The sequence below is a fragment of the Hipposideros armiger genome, unplaced genomic scaffold, assembly GCF_001890085.2.
Source record: "Hipposideros armiger isolate ML-2016 unplaced genomic scaffold, ASM189008v1 scaffold_84, whole genome shotgun sequence".
Lineage (NCBI taxonomy): Eukaryota > Metazoa > Chordata > Mammalia > Chiroptera > Hipposideridae > Hipposideros > Hipposideros armiger.
Window position 1 is genome coordinate 2,139,633 of NW_017731434.1, and position 21,243 is coordinate 2,160,875.

At 38.4% G+C, this 21,243-nt stretch overlaps 1 protein-coding gene across 3 annotated transcripts in view; it reads left to right on the forward strand.

The window, feature by feature from the left end:
* The window catches only part of ST6GALNAC3 (ST6 N-acetylgalactosaminide alpha-2,6-sialyltransferase 3), a 581,593-nt gene that overhangs the window by 221,804 nt on the left and 338,546 nt on the right, over positions 1–21,243 (forward strand). For all 3 annotated transcript variants that reach the window (XR_002124188.1, XM_019643984.1, XM_019643985.1), the window contains exon 2: positions 18,172–18,366. Coding sequence is in view for 2 of the 3 variants with exons in the window: in XM_019643984.1 (XP_019499529.1) it covers positions 18,172–18,366 (195 nt within the window). In the remaining variant the exon portion in view is untranslated. The remainder of the gene's footprint in view (positions 1–18,171; positions 18,367–21,243) is intronic.

Here is a 21,243-nt window from a genome sequence, read left to right on the forward strand (position 1 = left end):
TGTTCAGCATCTTAGCTGTAGAGGGCAGTGTCACTGGCCCTCATATGTGGGATCCGAACCGGGGCCCTCTGGTGTCCCAAACCAGCTCTTAACCAATGCGCCACTCAGCTGGCCCTTATTGAGAGTTTTAAATGCTGATTTTTGTTACCAGTGCTGTTACCATTATCTTATATCTTTGCAGGTTTGATCAGCAAAGTTGGTAACAGAAAACTGTGGATACTTTGGGAGATACCCCTAGGGTCCTCTTTTCCTCCTAGTGTGGCACAGATTTCTTATTTACCCCTCTTGGGCTAGAGGTGACTTTAGAAAATATTAAATCTATTCATCTTCTCTATCAATTTTGCATATAAGGAAAATAAGACCCAAAGAGCCCATGGTCACACGGCTGGTTAGTAGAAAAACCCAGAGTAGAGCCAAAGCCAAATGACGCGTAAGGCAGGTGTCCTTTCATCTTTATCACAACTCTTTCTTTTTTTTTTTTAACGTACATTTAACTTTTTTACAGCAGTTTTAAGTTCACAGCAAAATTAAGTGGAAGGAACAGAGATTGCCCATACACTCTCTGGCCCCACACATGTATATCCTCTTTTACTTTTGACATCACTCACCAGGATGGTACATTTGTTACAACTGACGAACCTACATTGACACATCATCAATGCACACAGTCCATAGTCTACATTTAGCTTCTTTCTTGGTGGTGTGCATTCTATGGGTTTGGACAAATTTATAATGATATATATCCACCATTGTTATACCATACAGAGTAATTGCACTGCCCTAAAAATCCTCTATTTTTCTCCATTTATCCCTCATCCCCCCTAACTCCTGGCAAGGACTGCTATTTTTACTGTCTTTGTTGTGCTTTTTCCAGAATGTTATATAGTTGGAATCATACAGTATGTAGCCATTTCAGATTGGCATCTTTCATTTAGTAGTATGCATTTAAGGTTCCTCTATGTCGTTTTATGACTTGATAGCTCATTATTTTTTAGCACTGAATATTTCATTGTCTGGATGTACCACAGTTTATTTATTCATTCACCTACTGAAGGACATCTTGGTTGCTTCCAAGTTTTCGCAATTCTGAATAAAGTGGCAGTAAACATTCACATGCAGGTTTTGTGTGGACATAAATTCTCAACTTCTTTGGGCAAATACTGAGGAGGAGGATTGCTGGATCATATGATAAAAATATTTGTAAGAAACCACTAAACTGTCTTCTGCAGCTACCACTCTTAATTTCATTCTCAAATTTAATATGAGAAACTTTAAATGTCTTGTTGAAAATCCAACATACTATGGAAGGTTTCCTAGTCTTTTATGTGAATGTCATATACTAATGTTAATCTGCAGATTATACCAAAATGGTGATCTTTTCCTCATTCTTCCTCTAAGACCATGGTAAATTTCCTCATATCTCTAAACATAAAACCTTAAAACATGGTATGTTGGTGTTGCCTAGCAGGTGGTACATTATAGGGGGAAGTGAGCATGTTTGTGTGTGTGTGTGTGTCTGTAGGTGGATATGCATTTGCTTTATAGCATAATTAAAGAGTGGAACAAACAGGATGATTTATTGGTAAATGAAAACTTTTCACAGCAAGGCAAACTGTTGTCCTGCTATTTTGTTGTCCTGTTATCCAACTATTTGTGAGGCATGATGCCTTCTTTTTTACTAACTAAGGGAACTCTATTTTTGATAAGGGACTGTACATTTGATCAATAGAAAAAAAAATCACTTTTTGCACCTTGCTGACTGATGCTAACTATTCTTCAGCACAAGTCTCATTGTCCTTATTATTCAGTATTTAAATACATGTAAAATAAGGTTTTTACTGCCATTTCCAAAGAGCTCTTTTTCTTAGATCTCTGAAACCCAGGACCAAAGAACACTTTTCTCTTAGGTGCATTTTATTATTGGGTAGACTAGAACCAATCTATAAATGTTCAGAGTTAAAAAACACTAAGAAAAAGTTTCCTTTAGAATCTCCTTAGAACTTAACTGTAGTCTGACACCGTGTTTAAAAAAAAAAAAAAGAAAACCTTCAAAATCTGTTGTTTCATCAGATCTGTTTATAGAGAAAATGTAAGCCTCAGTGATGTTTAACTGCAGCCCAACAAAGGACTATCATATTGCACTTCTAATCAAAAAATAAATTGAACATAGTGGTAGGCTTACAGAAAGAGAGAGAATTAGATTTGATTAGATTAGCTTTAACCTGCCTGGAATAAAACTGTCTGCCTTTCCTGTTATTTGTCAGTGTTTATAGCAGGTTTTGTCTACAATGCTTTCACTATTATTTCCAGGCGGTAAAAGGCAGTCAAGCAGAAAAGACACTCATAAATGTCAGAAAACAGTAAGTTTTTTTACATTTCAAGGGCTTTGAAGGTCAAGTTCAACTCACTTAAGGGAAGCAGAGTGATGGGTATGTGGTAGCATGTTGTTAGTGATGTATTTAGGCATATAATCTATGTGAAGTTAATGCACTTGTCTATTAATCTAAGAAAATGAAATATCTTGGGAAGACTCGACTTATTTTATACACTTTGTTTACCTGTTTGAAGGTAAAATGATTCAAATGTCCATAATTTGTGATGAGAAAGGAAAAATGTTCAACGTGTCAAAACTGGTCACAAAATAGAATCACAAAACTGTGATTCTGCCTTGTTTTTCCTGTTACAGTTCCGTTCTTCCTGGCAGCTCCACAGTCCATGTTATGAAGAGGAAGAGCTCCGTTATGAATTTTTGCAAACCAGCGAGTCTTTTTTCCTCTAGAAGCCCTTATTGAGATGTTTTTCTTTTCTTTTTCTTTATTGAGGCTTTATTTTTGTTTCCCACCAGGGAGCCTGAGCAATTATAGTGTAAAGCTACTGAAAATAGGTATGTTCTTTGATATCAAAGAGCTTCTTGAAGATTTTTCAAACTAAAGAGACCCAAAGGTTGCATTTCAAGGTGTTACTAGCATGAGTCTTTGTAGTTAAAAACTCTCAGAATGTTCTACCAAGTGTATTATTCTTTGGGGTTCAGTACTACTGCATTTGGTGAAAGGTAAGTTGTTTGAGTGTGTGTGTGTGTGTGTGTGTGTGTGTGTGTGTCTACATGTGTCCCCACCTCTGCTGCACTGAGTGCAGTCTCAATAATTACAAATTGTATCTCATGATGCAGGGTTAACAGAGAAAGGGTAGGGAGTAGGAAATGAAATAGGCATTTACTAATCGCGCACTGTGTGCCAGATACATAATGTATATTACTTTTTTCAGTCCCCACTGGTACTATGAGGAGTGGTAAGTTACTAGACTCATTTTCCAGATGAGGAGTTCATAGAGGTAAAGTTTACTCGTTTAGGAGCAAACCCAAGTTTCTTTTTTTAGATTTTTTTTTTAATTGGGGAATTGGGGGGATGGGAACAGTGCTAGGGAATTGGGGGAAGGGGAACAGACAAGTTGCTATCATTTTTGTTCTTCAATCTAGTTGTGGAGGATGTTGCTTCACTGGCCCAAGTTGGCACCGTCATTGCGCTCTTCCCTGGTGAGGCAGATCAGTCGCCGGCTTCTGGATGGCCGCTCACTGCGGCTGCTGGCCGCTCACGCTGGCTGCTGGCTACACACGGTAGCCCATGGCAACCCACTGCCACAGGGGGTGCAGCCTACGCCGTCGCCGGCGACCCATGGCAACCCAGCTCCAGGTTGAGCCGTTGTTCAGCATCTTAGCTGTGGAGGGCAATGTCACTGGCCCTCATATGTGGGATCCGAACTGGGGCCCTCTGGCATCCCAAGCGAGTTCTTAACAATCGCGCCACTCGGCCGGCCCGAACCCAAGTTTCTTTAATGTCCACAGTTAGTTCTCTAGGGAAGGTTCCAGAGAGGAGGAATTAGAGGAAAGAGAATAAAACCTGCTGTTCAAAGCCACTTTCTGAGTGTGTGTGTGTGTGTGTGTGTTAGGGAGGTAGAAAATACATTTTCATGCACTAAAATGCATTGAGAACTGTAATATCATTTGATGGTAAAAAGTCAAGTGTTCTGTTTTCTTTTTAAGGAAATGTCTTTGGGTCATCCCACTTAGATCCTGGTTTGCTCTTAACTTCCCTGGACTTCTTTTATTATCCTCTTCCCTTCGTATTGTCAGTTTTCAATCTGAAAATCCCTGTTGCTTTTCATATATAGAAAATTCTTTCTTTCTTTGCTTTTGCTGTCCATTTACAAACCATGCCTTATCTTAGAAACCCAAAATGTCCATGATAATATTTTAGTAAACAATGAACCATGAATGTGTATTCAATAAATGTTTGTAGAGCACCACCTGTATGAGATATTATTCTAGGCTGGTGTAGTGTCAACAAAAACAGACATAGTTTCTGCCATTATAGAATTTCAACCCTAATGAGAAAGACAACTGATCAATCGACATTTGTGTGGAACTTTGGTCTTTATGCAGGAAGGAATTTTTATAGGTTTTATTACAGTTAAACTTCATAAATCTGTGAGGAAGAGGCTCTTATCTCCATTTTACAGTTTAGAACACTGTAGATAGGAACTACTCTATCCAATATGGAGCTGAGTTTAGAATATCGTCTCCCTGTTTCCAAATCATCTTTTCTTTTGACTATGTTGCCCCTTGAAAATGATTAAAGCAGAACATCAAGAGATATATAAGCATCTCAATTTCCACTTACAATAACTATTTTTATTTTTACCTAGAAACTACCAAGGTAAATTATTGTATTCATTTAATTTATTGATTGATCAACATTTCTTGAGCACTTAATATGTGCCAAAAAATGAGTTTACCAAAGTAGGGCTCCAAAATGTGGTTCTTTCCTTCAAGGCATTATAATTTATTTGAGTACACGGACATAAAATAAATACAGGGTCATGAAATAAGTGATCCTCGAGGTATAATGGAAAGATCACTAGCTTTTTAGAAAGTTGGTTTGAATCTTGATATCACTACTTATTAACTGTTGCCCCAGGCAAATCATTTATCCCCGTAGACTAGTGTTTCCTCAACTGTAAAATGGGTCTACGAGTATTTACATGGCTGGCAGTTGTACATATTACAGGAAATGCATGTAAAGCACAATTTTACACATATAGTAGGTACTCAGTTAAAGAGAGTACAATTAAGATGTGACTGTTTTACGTCTATCTATGTAGTTATGTAACTGTGTATGTATGTATGTATGTATGGTATCTATCTATCTATCTATCTATCTATCTATCTATCTATCTATCTATCTATCTATCTATCATCTATCTATCGATTCCACAGGAAGCTAGGGACTAATTTCCTGATGAGCCAGTAGAAAGGCTAGGGAAACTATCTGAGAGAAGGTGAAGTTTTTAGAGTCTGAAGACAAGTGTGGTTTTTTGTTTTGTTTTGTTTTTTTTCCTGAACTGAAATTTTGGGTGGAAGGAACTGTGTAATGTATGAAGCCATCAAAAAGGCATGGAGCCTCCCAAGAACTGTGAGACACCTATCGCTAAAGTATGAAGCATGAGGTTGGGGAGGCTGAGAGATAGGCTGGGCAAATAATTAGAGGTCAGACCATAAAGGGACTCCTATATCACGCTGAGCCACTTGGACTTTATCTGATCACACAGATGACTTTCTCTCACCTAAATAGAAAATGACAAGCTTGGAATTAAAGTGGTTGAAACAACTTATTTTGGTTTGTGGAGTTCTTGATTGCATGGAAAGAATGGGAAATCTACTAAAAATTTTATCTGAAAAATCAAGACATGATCTATATTCAACAAGAATCTTCATGATGGATAGACAATGAAGAAGTGAGGTTTCTGATAAAATACACCGTTTGGAAGCATCTTAAACCAAGTCCCAGAAGGAGCATGCAGTGCTGAAGTGTTACAGGCCAAAGCACCCTGGGGCAAATTCTGTCCATTACATGGCAAGCTCCAAAACAGCAGGGACAGGGCTCAGAGCCCTGAACCCCAAATAGAACACTTAGCCGTTTTCCCCTGAAAGTCAGCATAAATATTTGATAACGTCTTTCTTTCTGTGAAGGAGCCCTCTCTCAGTGGGAGCGGGATCTGGTATCCCTTAGCAGAACAGAATTATTTGTTTTCTTAAGCTTTTCTTTATGTCCTGAAGGTGGATTCTAAAAGCTCCTAAAGTATTTTGATTTTGAATTCTCGCAAAAGTATTTTTTCTTTCACAGTAATTCACTATAAAAGGCAATAAAAGTGATATATTCAGAAGTATTCAGGACCTGCTATCAGTGCCTCGTGGGAATAAACTATCTTGCCACTTGCACATCCCACGGGAGAAAAGAATCACAATTCACATTTAGGAAATATTGTATGTGTTTGCCTCCGTTTTGCTCGTATTGTCTGCTCTGCTGAAAAGCAGATTTTTTTGCAGATAAAAGCTGCCCTGTCTTACTGAACTGCTCATCTATTTTGCTCAGAAAGAAAAGGCTTTGTTAAAATCAGGAGCAAAGCACGATTTGCAAAATATTGCCTAAAAATAGCAAAATGCAGGGAAATGTCAAAATATGCTAGGACGATGGACCAACTTCGTGCTTTGGAAAATTACCTAACAAATGCAGCAAATATTGTTTTTAAGTGAAGAGGGATGATGTGTTTTCTAAGCATCATCTTACGACTTGGTGGGTAGGTGCTTGAGAATAAATGAGGGTGTGGGCCTTGCCTTGTTGCTGGGCTAGCCGGATGGATATGCAGTTAAAGGAGATGAACCATGCAGCGCTTGCTCAGGGTTTCAAAACTGTTCCCAGATTACTCATTTGTTTTCGAGGTTTGTGTACGCGAGGCTTCTGGCTTGGCTGCTTTTGCCAATGGGGAAGCATTGGTGAACAAAACTGATAGCGCTTCTACTTTTCAAGAGCCCCCAGACTAGTAGGGAAAGGGATATTAAGCCAGTCATTGCAGCAAGGAACAGAGATATGCAGGGGAGATTCAGTGTGCTATGGGGTAAAGCTTTTAGGGGTTGTGAAAATTCAATCATTGGGACCTAATTCTGCCAAAGAATACCCAGGCTGGGTCTTGGGCACCAGAGCAGAGATTTTAGTTGAAATGTTAAGAATCAGCACAAGCGTACTTTCTATCAATTGAATCTGTTTCTAATATCGGGGGAAATGGCTTTTTTTTTCCCACAACTATTTATTGGTAATTCTTCCCCTGGAACTACCTTAGTGTATATTTGTATGACCCCATTTACTGATTAAATCTGAATATTTGGCTTATATAACAAGCAAATAATCTCGAGAAATCTTCATGTTTATGTAGTCACATATATGATACAAAAACAATTTTTTTTTATTTTGAGAAATATGCACAGAAATGAAAAATTTCAGACTCTTTGCTTTTATTTCACGATTTCAACAAACTATTCAGTGGACATTTGAAAGGCTTATTTTGAGTGCTAGGGTTTAATGGAAGTGGTTTGGCTAGGTGTGTAAGCCCATCAGTGTCCACATCCGAGTACATATGGGGGACTGAATCTGATCTTATTGTGTATAACTGGTTGAAAAAATATGTCCTTTCAGACAAGGGTTAAAAGGGAAATAATCTCTTTTGCTGTAAAGTTTTTCTCAGCAGGTACAAAATAGCTGTAATCAGGGAGGCTTTGGTCAGTGGCAGCTGCTATCTACCAAGTTGAAAGATCGCGAATTCTCATCCCACTTCTATTTCAAGTACATAGACACCAGGCTCAATTTGTGAGTGTCTGAGGCATGCTTAACTCTGTGATATGAAATGGGCCCAGACCTAGAGTGGGAACCATGGACAGGGCTGAGCTGCAAACCTTCTTGGTAGTGACACCAGCTCTGGCTAATCAGAGTCCCTAGGTCATTAATATAGTCTTAGATTTGAAAGCCAGCTAGGATTCTAAAAACATTCTATCTTATAGATGAGGAAATTGGGACCTAAAGAGGATAAGTCTTCCCTGTGGTCCACATGAATTTATAGACTTATCAGGGCATAGCCTCTGGCCTCAAGCTGCTACCTGTTTTGTGCTAGGTAGGTAATATACCGGGTCACACTGATTAGTATCCCTACTGCCTGGAGTATTGTGTTGAAAGGATCCTGAAGTTGCATCCTGACTCAGGGAGAAATGGTGCTGTGGTTGATTAGCAATGTCTGTCTGGGAAGAAAGTAGAGGCATGATGTGCTCTGTGTGAATTTGGATGAATGAAGATTGATTGATAATCAAATAATTATCACGTGATGTGAAGTTTGCTTCAGAACAAAGTACTCTAAAACCTTCCTGGAAGGTTAGGACCATTTTATTGAAGAGATGACCTTTGGACTTGGTCTTGAAGAATAAGTAGCAATTTTCCTGACAGAGAAAGGAAAGAAGAAAGCATTCCATGAAAGAATAACTTGTGCAAGGGACCTGATATGTGGAGATAAGAAGGAAATTAATGATCTTTGATAACCTACCTGCTATGTGCTGGGCACTAAGCTAGATCTTTTGTGTATTATCTCATTATTCAATTTTCATAATGTCTCTATGATTTTACAGATGAGGAACAGGGACAAAAACTATTAAGAGGCCCACTGTCATGTAGTTACTAAGTGGAGCTGAGATTTTAATTATCGGAGCTCCAAAGTAACTTTAGTGGTAGCTAGTGAGAAGAACAGCATCGGTGAGGAAGACAGGACTGGGCGGGAGAGTACTGTTGGTTTGGATTTGCACTAGTATGTTTGAGTTGTCTCTGGGACTTCCAAATAGAGGTGGCTAGTAAGCTCATAGAAATATGGCATTGATTGATCTGGTTTTGATAAAAAATATATTACAGACTCGCTGATAACCAAGCCTAGTTCATGTACTTCTAGGCTTCTTCTTAAGAGTGGAGACCTTTCTGCCTTTCCTATTCTAGCACAGGAGACTATAAGCAATAAACTAATATGCTTTATGTTGCATGAATGATTCAAATTACTGTCAATGCAATATTAAATCCAGAATTGATAGGAAAACTGTCTTACTTAGAAATTCAAGTGTTCTTGGCACAATGCTATTTATGATCACCATGAGACCTGTGCTCTGGCAAAACCCTGCTTCTGTTCAGCAAAAGACTGTTTAATATGTATACATTCCTCTGCCAAGGCTCAACTTTGACCTACAAGAGGACAGTGTCTATTCCTCAGAGAGATGCTGGGAGGTGCCACAGTTGATATCTGGCCATGGGATGGGGTGCGATAAGTATGCCCGTGCAGGGTGATCTAACCATGTTAAAAAAAAAAAGCGAGGTTCTTTTTTTGTTTGTTTATTTTTAATTCATGAAATTTTGAAAAGAAGATAAAACCCCAAAGGTTTTTTATGTTAGTGAATTCCAGTATCCTGCGCAACTCCAGGACTCTGTCATTCTTTCTTGATGGACTTGTGTAGGACATAGGTTGAGGGATAGGTTGAAGTCATTCAGGCCCCATTCCTGATTATCTTAGTTGCCCAAGATGATGATGACCATGATGATGATGATGATGATGACGACGACAACTATGACAATGACTACAATGACGACATACCACCATATTTCATTGATTTTGAATTGTTTTCCAGTTGTTTTCACATACCTAAGGGTGAGGTGTGTTTTATACTCAATACTACCTTGCAGCTGCTATCAGCCTGGAAGAAGATTAAATTCTTCCAGATTGGGTTTGTGTTGTTTCAGATGGTCACCTGGGGATACCACCAACCGGAGACTCCTTCCAGTTGCATTGCTGAGATTTTCCTTGCCTCACACGGGTGGTGTGTACTTGTACCAAAACCTGCTTGAGTACCTGCATGTGGTTCCTATTCTCAGGAGATAGTATTTTCCCTCTCTTCTTGCCGTGCCTTTCTGAATGCAAGCTTTACTTCTGGACTATTCTAACTTTAAGGGAAGAGCATTTTGGTATCTTAGCTTTTGGCAGAGGTCTCTTATTAGATTCCCTATCTTGTTTTTTTTCTTTCTGATCGTATTTGGAGTAACCATGTGACTAACAATTGATGATAGCTTAGATTTGATGAAATACTGTAACAATAAATTTAACATTTACTGAGCACAGTCCCTTTGCCAGGCAGCACTTTAAGGCTTTTTATATGTAGTAATTCGTTTAAACCTCTAACAGTCATACTAGGTAGGTACTGTTGTTTCCCCACTTTCAGGTAAGAAAACAGAGGCACAAAGAGGTTAAGCAACGTGCCCAGGTTAACATGTATTGACTTATTTAGTGTAGATTGACTACCTTGAGTCTACAGATAGGCCGCTGGTGGGATTTGTTTTCATTCCTGTTAAAGTACTTGACACCGTCCCTGAAATTTGGGGAGCACACAGCACAGTGTTGCAAGTCCCTCCCCTCAGAAAATGAGCCATTGTCTTTATTAGAAGGACAGAGTATTCTTTTGTTATCCACTTTTCATTCTCTGATGTGGGATTCTGGCTGTAAGTGTTATCCTCAGACAAGAGTTAGTTGGTTTTCTCAAAAATATGAATTCTTGTAAGACTTTTCGTTATATGCCATATAAAGGATGTTGCTCTGAGCAGCTTTGCTACCACTAAGGTCTGCACGTTCTTTCAGGAACTTCAAAGCAATTCTCAGTGAAACGTCCAGTTCAACAAATACTCAAATTCTTCTCACTTCACTTTATATTCCCCATCCAATTCCTCTCCCTCCACGCCCCACAACACACCCACATGAAATCTACAAAAAAATTTCCAAATGAGGTGAATTAAAAGGAAAAAAGAAAATAATTTGCATGCTTTTCCTCTTATAGAAAAACATATTTTTCCTAATGATCCTAATCTGAAACTTTTGGAATACTTGACCACGTCATGTATATTTAAAAGAGAATAACTTTTAATTCCTCCATCCTTTCCTCTTTCTTTCCTTTATATTTTCATTTTTTCCACAAGTACTTACCGAATGTCTTCTAAATTCAAGACACTGTTTTATGACGCTGCCTGTGGGAGAGGTGTTTCTCAGCCTTTGTTCACATCCTCAAGAAATTTTTAAAGAGAAAATTATAGGGGAATCTTTCTTTCCCTCCCCCCTTCTCCTTACCTCTTTCCTTCATCTTCCTTCTCCACCCACTCTTTCCACCACATCCGCATCCATGAACTGGAAGCAAGGGAGGAAGAGAGGGCTTTAGGGAGGAAACACCATTTGAGCTGAGTTATATCTGAACATGTGGAGACGGGGATGGTAGAAAATAACACTGTGCCAGTGAGGAGCAGCCTGGACAGTCACAAAAACTGGCTAGCCAAGGGGCTTTAAGGAATGGTGAGAAGTCCAGCCTGAAACTTGAAGGCTATGAAAAGAGAGGTGAAAGGTGAGGCTTTCAGGCATCCAGTATTTCCTTTTTATTTCACAGGTTAGAGGGACAATAATGTGAGGTGGTATGTCTAAATGTGCTTGAAAAGATAAATGCTGTTCAGTGTAAGGCCATGTAGATTCACAGGAAAATAAGAGGTTCCAGTTGGTGTCATGATCATCCTCCTTATCATTGTCACTCCTTCCCTAATGACTCCAAAATGACCAGAATTTATCTGTATGTGCCACTTCACTGTTCTGAACACCTCAAAAGTAAGAATTGGGTTCTAAGAGACAAACTCACCTCTTTAAGAGGGCAAGACGGCCAGCAGATGTTTGCAGAAACCAACTCAGGCCAACGAAGATGCTAAGGTGGCTGAGAATACAACAAAAGCATCTGGTCTGATTACCTAAGTACCTTCATTGACCCTGGGTGGTTAGCACCTCTGTTCCCTCAACATAATGCTAGGTGGCACAGGAAGAGGCCAACACGTGGAATGGAATGTATCTTTTCCTGTAGTACAAAGATTTAATGAAAAACAAACAAACAAAAAACTTTAGGGCCATCTGCTCCAATCTCTGATGTTCTCATTATGAGAACCAGCCCTATGAATTAAAATTTTCTGTGTCTCACTGCAGCTATACAGAGAGACTGCTTTCTGGACCCTTCATGCTGCATACACAATATCAATCTTTAGCTCTATCTTGTGTTTCTGAAGAACTTTGATTTCTTTCTGCTGTGTGAAAGGACGTATACTAAAGCAATTCTATAAAGATGAAGAGGCAAAATGAGATATAACTGGTTTTACAAAATGAAACAAACAGCAAATATAGCCATGATGGTTTTCATTTGATATTGTAGCAGTTTGAAAGTCAAACCTGGTCAGGAAAACCTAAATCCCCTCCTCAAATAAAATAAGAAAAATGTGCAGGCATATTAAAAACCCATTGATGTTTTTCATTAGTTTCAAAATAGGTGTTAGAAAGTTCAGTGGGACCGCTTACGTCATCTGGCAAACTCATAATGCTTATGTTAACTTGAACTTCTTTATAGTGTTTGCAGCTATAGGAAGTTCCCATTGGGAACACATATCCCTCAGGAAATTTTGGGCACCTGTAATTTCCCCCCAGAACTAGCTTTTGCACAGAATAATTTATGACAATTTTGCCCACGAGAACTCTTGCCTTGGTTTTTGTTTGTTGGGTTTGTAAATTCTTACTGGATTATACCCATGTCTGAAAGTGACATGATGTGGGCTCTAAATTCTTGATGTTATTCACCCTATTATTGATGGTGTTCTACTACTTTTAACCTTTTTTTCTTTTTGACAAAAACAACAACATATTGCTGATTAGCTGCATCTTCATTGATTAAAAGTATCATGGAATTGTGGAGCTGAGAAAGGAAGATATATCATGTTTCCTACAAACTGCTTGCAGTAAGACTCCATATTATGATTGACAAAAGGCATCTAATGTTTTCTAGAAGAGGTGGAAGAATAACTGCATTATTTTCCCTGAGTGCTAACCAATGATACCTTGTAGATGTCTTTTTACTACCAGGGATAAAGCCAGATTTAGGCAAAATGAATTAAATTTGCCCACAAATTACTGATTTTGAAGTAAACATAATTACCATGCTTCAGATCAGCCTCTTAATTTTCTATATGAATTAAGTATTTTGTTTATTGACAAAATGTATTACAAAATCTTCTTAGGGCTAGTACCACTTTTGAAAATTTATGAGCCAGTTTTATAAGAGCATTCCCATTGGTATGAGTAACAACTAACAACTTAGTTAAGTCAGTCACTAGAACACAGATTTCAGAGTCAGAATATCTGAGGTCAGTACGTGTCTTTACTATCTCCTTGCTCTGTGATCTAGGGCAAGTCACTCAATCTCTCTACATCTCTGGGATTTTTTTGGGGGGCGGGGGAGTGGTCTGGAAAATGGGGATTACAGAAATATTTTTCCAACTGATAACACTCAGATATCTTCTGTTAAGACTATGATGATTATTCATACAAACACTCTATCTGGACTTTATTCCTAGTGCCTCCACTAGAAGAAATGCTAATCTCTGAAAGTAACAATTGCAATTTTCATATTAACAATTTAATGCCCACTAGTGATATCTGATGAAATGGTCCATTGTTGCTCTTGCCATTGTCTTTCTGGAAATGATCTTTTCCACATTCCCATTCATTGACCAGACCACTTCCTGAGTGAGCTTTCCAAAATCAAGTCTGATCCTGTGTAGCCCATGCTTAAACCCTTCTTTGGATTCTACAGTGTAAGTCCAGACCCTTTGGCATTATATACAAGACCTTTCATAATCAGATCCCTTCTTGCCTCTCTAGCTCCACTCTCTCTGCCCTCTTGAAAGCCTACTCTCAAAGTCAATTTTGTTTATCTTATTGCATTTTCTTCACTGGCTTCATGGATTCTGAAATGCTGCTTATTCTCCCAAGTTGACCTTGTTTGAAGTTCACTACTCTTTTCTTGATGATCTCAATAATTCTATTACCAGCTGTGCTGCCTAAGGTTGCTCTTGATATGCTCTTATATGAACCCCACCAATCTAGGACTGTCCACCTTTTTATTATCTTCCTTTTCTTATTCCTCCAAGCAAATCAGTGAGGTTTTCAGCAGAGTTCAGTATTCTTTAATAAGCAGGATCCAATTCGTTGATTCAATAGCTAAAACAAAACAAATGAAGACTTCATTTATATACTCTCAGCTTTGCCATTTATCCTTGTGCAAATAAAAGAAGCTTTAGTGTATTTAGGGAGAGCCAGATTTGGGCTTGGCCAATGGCACAAGGTAGAATCACACTGATGACACAACTTTTTACATCAGAGAAGAATTTGTATTTGATAAGGTCACAAATAGGCAATGGGTAAGGATTCATCAGTGTGTGAGGTAACTGAGCACTGATATAAATAATACAATTGACATTTTATTTTATATTTATTATTCAATAAATGAAAGCATATGGAAAAAAGTGTACACCATTTAACCTGGTAAGAAACTACTTCAGTAATTAAGTAATGCTATTTAAATAGAAAAAAAAACAACCCTTATACTGTTGTTTATCATTTATGAAAAAGAAACAAAATTTAGCAACTGACTAAATTAAAGGTTAAGACTTTATTCTGTGGTTAAAGACTAACTCTGTGGTAGGAAAAATGAAAACATGTCAATGTAAATATAGCTTCCAAATTTGCTAGGTCAAAATTCCTGCAATTGTTTTCTCCCTAAATCATGAATTCTCTGCGGGTTTTATTTTGAAAGAGGTATTTCTGCTATAAGCCTGATAAATGATATTCCAACTCTAAAGATCAAGCAACTGGAATGCCACACTTTTTATGCATATTTTTGCAACACAGAGGGGACTAAGTTCTAAATGTCTCAGCTGTTAAAGGCCCCTTCAGACTTGCCAAAATGAAGAACAAAGAAGGAGAAAGCTTTCTCTAAAGCAATTCATCAGGTCTATTTGGGCACAGTGACATTCTCTGAGAGCTTGTATGGATAAGTTGCACTCAAGTTCAAGGGTTTACAGCTGCTTGGAATATATGAGAAAAAGATCTCTCTAAATTCTTATCATATATTTACATGGGCTGGCCAATCCTCACCAGTTGGTTAAGGCCCACCAAGGCTCTGATAATTAGTAGTTATATCATAATAGCAACACCGTCTGGTTTTTGAGTGCTCACCATGTGCCTGGGACTGTGTTCTGCAATTTCCATCCATTGTGTCACTGAATGTTCATGATTTTGACCTTAGGGGAATGACTTATTAAATGTATATCAGTTTCGGGCAGTACAAAAATTTGTTGAACTGAGTCTGCTACATTATAAACTTGATACGTCCTTATTGTTGTTTTTTGCTTACCTAATTGTTGGTTTTTGAATCTAGGGGATGCTCTGATTACTTCAATAAAGGCAGCAGTGATCACTTCCATAAACAAATTGTTAGACATAGAACACATATATAAATAGGTAGTATCTTCTAATTTGCTGAGTGTTGATGGACTGAACAGACCCCAAATTTTTCAAAAAAGGGTGCATCTTATACATGGGAAAATACGGTATATCAGCACTATGAGAGTGCTTTCATGTGAAACAGGAATATGGAAGCATGAAGAAAGGCAAAAAATCAGGTCCAGACAACACAACAGAAATTGGGCTGGAAGCATGAGTTATGAAAGGAACGCCTCTGCCCACTGCAGAATATGATACCAGGTTGAGCACAGAGAAGTCAGTGTCAGGCTTTCAGTTCCCCATTTGCTCACCTCATTCTTTCTGTGCTCGTTACTTGGTTCCATTTGATAGAACATGGGAGGCAGACATGGATTACTAGGGAGCAGGCTCTTGCAACTATTCCATTTTGAAGTTTTCCCTCAAAATGACTGATTTATTTTCATGTATGGGTTATGCATGGGTTGCTACGTGCAATCAGATAATTCAGAAAGACTATCTACACCTTTGTCCCCAAAGCCCCAGCCATGCAATGCATTGTGACAACCAAGAGAACCAGAGAGCCATGCTGGACTCTGGAAGTGACAAAGGCACAAATCCCATCTGGGTCTCCTTCAAAGCAAGCAGCTCTTTTTCAACAAGCTACCAGTTGGTGATAAAAAAGGTTTTTACCTGGTAACTTAATGGGTGACTGGCCTCTTTGCTTTTATTTAGCCATCTGTTCAGGTCTATGTTCCTTTAAACTTGTAAGATCCATCACCTCATTTAAGCTGTTACCTTGACACATTGCAATGCTGTGGACATAATGATTCCACAGAGGAGCAAATTAAAATGTTTTTTCATGATTAGAAGGTTAAATGAGGTAAGGCTGTGGTAGTTAGTGGTGAGAAAAGGGGTTTTGAGGAGGCAAAACTCAAGGGACTTTCAGGTGATTGAAAAATTAGGCTGTGTAGATAGAGGGATGAGCTTTTACACATTAAAGGGGCTGCATAAGTGAAGACTTTGGGTGTCTCTGATTTTGGGGAGGGGGGGCTAATTCTGCTGCCCTTACAGACACTGTAACCATGCGCCCAGGGAGGATACAGGGGCTGGTTTGAGGTTTCTTTTTCTCCTTTTGGGTCATTCTGTGAAGAGCAAAAAAAAGCTAATTATATCAGGAAGTGGTATGCTGAAAACACAACAACATTCAGTCATTCCCATAAAGTTATTTGGCTTCCCTTAAGTTTGAAGAAGAATCAGAGGCCAAACCCAACTTCATGGAGAAACATTTCATTGTGTCTTCACCCTGGACTTCAAGGCAGAGTTGTTCTTGACATCTGCCTTCAGCTCTAGACTTGACCTTCTGCCTGACCCCTTGATAGCTCTATCCAGATGACCCACCGGTCCATGAAATCTAGGACTGTATCTTCTCACTTAAAGCAGTGCTTGCTCTGACCACTCTGGTTTCCCCTGATATGACCAGTGTTATTGCAATTGCTTACACTCAAAATATCAGGGATCTCTGAATTTTCTGTCTTCGACTTATATCCAACTAGTAGCCAAGTTCTCTATCTTCTACCAAAATTGAGTTTCTCGTGTCTTTTTCCACTTCTTTTTAAAAAACTTCCCCCTGCCACTGCTCTAGTTTTCATCCCTTATTACCTCTATTTTATCCAATTGGATTTTTCTCCTAACTAGTCGCTGCCTACCTATAGTTTCTCCCTGCTCCAAAGCATCTTAAACACTGATGTTTGATTATAACTCATAACAGTCACCTTTAAAATATTAAACAAACAAACAAACAAAATCTCCTTTGGTTTTCCATCACCTAGAAAACTCAGTAGATTTCTCAGCTTGGTATCTCAGCTTACCACTTTTATGAGTCCATAAAGTTATTGTTTGTGTTTCCAGCTTTTTCTTTTTCTCTGTGCCCCAGTAAGACAAAGTGCTATGTGGCTATGAATAAACCAAGTTTTTTGGCTTTTTGTTTTTGCCTCTTGCTCTGTTCCTTTCACCTAGAAAGTTCTGCTTACACATCTCCACTGATTAAAACTCATGCATTTTATCAATCTCAGTCTCAAATACATCTCTGCTTTCCCCACCCCGGTTGGATGCAGTTGTTTCTGCTCTTGTTCCACAACAACACATGTAGGGGATGTTCTAATGCTGTTTGGCGTGGATTTTTATTAGCTTTTTGAATCTTACTTTTGCATATTCTGTAGCAGAGGCAATATTTCCTGCATGTAGAGGGTGCTAGATAAAGACAAAGAATAATGCTTGATAATGAGACTTTGTTTACAAGAATGCAAAAAAAATCTATGCATTCATTCATTCACTCAAGTGTTTGTTGGGTGCCTATATTACATAAGGTACTGCATCAAGGACCTGGAATACATAGATCTGTATGACATAGTACATCCCAGTTCTCTAGGAACTCACAATTATGTGGTAGAAAATCATATAAAAATTATACAATGAAAAATGTATAACAGTAGAATTGCCTTCAAGGTATGGGAGTGGTAGGTTTTTTTACCTCTAGTAGGGTAGGTAGGTTGGGGGTGAAGAGATGATGGTGGGGTGGGAATTGAGCAGTTAGGAAGGGCTTTCCATATTTGGGAATATGTTTTGGGTTTTAAAATTGAAGAGGAGTTGTCAAGGAAGATACATAGGTAAGAGAAGGCTGGAATAGAATGGAAAGGCAATCCAAGAAAGCTGCTCTACTTGCCCTCAGAGACTCAGCACACTTAGGCAACCTGATCACCAAATAATTATTTTCTGTCTCCAAGTACAAATATAGTAAATGACACAGTCCTTTGATACCTTTGGGGAAACAAAGGGGAGAGGAATGAAGAAACCTCCCTCTGTGATTGCTTTTGGTTGAAAGGCATTTGTTTCATTCATCCTTCTTTTCTTTTTCTTTTTTTGAATGTTTTGTAGAGAAAGTCCGTGATTGCAGTGAGCTTCATAGCAGCATTTCTCTTCCTGCTGGTTGTGCGCCTTGTAAATGAAGTGAATTTTCCACTGCTACTAAACTGCTTTGGACAACCTGGTGCAAAATGGATACCATTCTCCTACACATACAGGCGGCCCCTTCGAACTCACTATGGATATATAAATGTGAGGACGCAAGAGGTAAGAGCTCAGAGGGTTACCTAGGATTCAAGGGTATCCATGGCAACAGCTTTTCTTTAGGAGCAAGAACGGCTTCCAATCACTGAACTTACTCTCTCTGCCCCAGTCAGCTTATTTGGGTCCTTGGCATTTTTCTGCTTCCTCATTCTTAAAAATTTACTGACACATATCTAAAGCCTGTTGCCCCTCTTGCTTCAAATCTTCTGATTCACTGGCTTCATGTGGAGTTGAGGAAGCAATTACTTGTTTTCCTGGTGGGTGATGGCATAATATACATATCTCTCCATTTATTAACTCTGATCAGCAGTTACCAGCTAGAGAACTGGCTGGCTTTATTTACTGGAGGTCAACTGGTTGGGGACAGCTCTTTGTAGAATGGCAGAAAAGCATTTATACTCTTTCAAATGCATAATCCTTAGACCTGGAGCTAAAAAAGGCCATGCTGACTTTAGAATTCTCAGCGGCTGCGGAGATAATGGGATTTAAAGAGTTCTAAAATTTAAAGGGGTTAAAATCATTTAAATCCTATAATCACTGAACCTCTAAATTGGCGGTACAGAGAGGCTGGAGGTACATTGACAACTAGCAAGTACACACTTATGCTAGCACTTTTGCAAGAAAAGATTTGTATCATAGAGTGAAGGAAAAAATAATGAACCTCACAAAATGTGTGAAGTATATAGAAGTTGTTCATAAAATCGTTTTCACTATTTCTATGGAGTGGGATGAACGTGAGGTTAGTATTTACAGATGTAAAGTCCAAGCCTGTTTGAAGTTTTTGGTGACAAAGGTACAAGTCACCAGTTTGCCTACCTCTCTGAGAAGAGATTTGGATCAGATCCCACTGAAAGGTCATTTTGTAAAGATACGAGAGAGGGGAGTTATGCACCGAATGTTACTCCTGTTCTGAGAGTTATTCTTAGCATCCATGAAGGGATGTTGAGAGCTGGCTTGGTTCATCACCTTTTGTAGGCAATATCATATCTGAGTCATTGCTTCTGGTTAATTTGATTCTTTGAAAATTGTTTCTGTATCTGCAGGATTTACAGGCTTTTTATTAGACCTTTATAGTTAAAAAGAAAAAAGTCACCATTAATAACACATAAATTCTTAGGAGCCTTGCTTGATGTTTATCCCTTAATTGGTTTTAAATTAATTTTTTTTAAAGTGTCCATTGCTTGAATATTGTGTGTCCTACTAGATTGATTACCTTTATAAAGATTATCTCAGAGAATAGTTTGTCTCACTCTTGTGTTTCATTACTTTTATTTCTGTCTGTCATTTAATAGTCTATAACGTTACTGGATCACGTTAATCATTTCACAAGTGTCTGTCACAGGCAGGAAATAAAACATGTGACTGAAGTGTTTTACAATTACTCTTGTGAGGAAAACCCCACCAAAAAATCAAGGACTCTTTCATTTGTTTAAATATTATTAATGGATTGGATTTTGGAAAAACTAACCTAGGGAGGCAGTTATTGAATTAGTCATATTAACCAGGCTACCTTTGATATTCTTTAGGTATAGTTTTGAATGCAGTGACTTTACCACAAGAGAGTGATCATTACTTTGATCTTGCAGAGGTTGTTTCTTGGGAAGAAACATGATTACTGGAAAGAGTCTTTACCCTGTGGAGGTACACAGGCATGGTTTGAGTGCCACTGTAAAAATGGGGATAATGACATCAGCTAGCAAAGTAATTATGAGGATTAAATAGGGCAAAGTGCATGAGGTGCCCAGATCCAAACGGATGTTCAGTGAATGAGTTTCTCTTACTTACCCTATACTTATCAGTTATGACTTGAAGGGCTCAGTATGAATAACACCAAAATACCAAAGTCCAGTGTATCAGACTTTTAATTTAAATTTTAAAGAATCTGAACTCAGGGCAATGAATTTACAAAGAAGTTGCCAATATCATTAAAAATCAGGGTTTTATAACTTAAAACCACAATGAGAAAAGAAACACACACACACACACACACACACACACACACACACACACACACACAAGAAGGTGTCATTACACACTAAATACCAGATTGGCAAAAAATTAAGAATATGAGAATACCAAGTGTTGGCAAGGATGTGGAACCATAGGAACTCTTATATGCTGGTGGTTGGGGGGAGGGATGTAAATTGGAAGAACCACTTTGGAAAAAACAGCTTCCTATTATCGAGTAAAGCTGGAGATATACATACCCCATACCCCATGCTCCAGTATTTCCAGTAATCAATATGTTCACTTAGAGATGCTCATGAGCACATGCAGCAAGAGGCATGGACAGAATGTATGGCAGCATTGTTCATAACTGCTAGAACCTGGAAGCAACCCAAATATCTATCAGTGGGAGAATGGATTAAAACTGTGCTACATACACTGAAATACCATACAACCATGAAAATGAAGAAACTTCAGCTATATGTGACAACGGGGTGAATCTTACACATAATTTTTGAGCAAAGGATTCAAGAATAAAAGAATATACACCATGTGATTCTATTAATAGATCACAGGGAGAGGCAAAGCTAAACAGTGTTGCTTAGGGACATATATAGGAAGTAAAACTAAAAAGGGGGAAAATAAGAAAATTATTATTGTATAAGTGAGAAGAGCAGTGATCTCTGAGAAAAAATGTGTGGTTTGTGATCAGTGTGGGTTTCTGGGATATCAACAATATCCTATCTCGATCCATGGAATGTTGCAAGGGAGTTCACATTCTAAATATTTTTTTAAGTATACATTCATGTTGTATGTACTTTTCTGCATGTCTGTTTTATAATAAAAAATTAAAACTATATTCTGAGCCCAGTAGGATATTTATTGACCAAGAATCACACAAAGCATTTCACTTAATTTAACAGCAAGAAATAA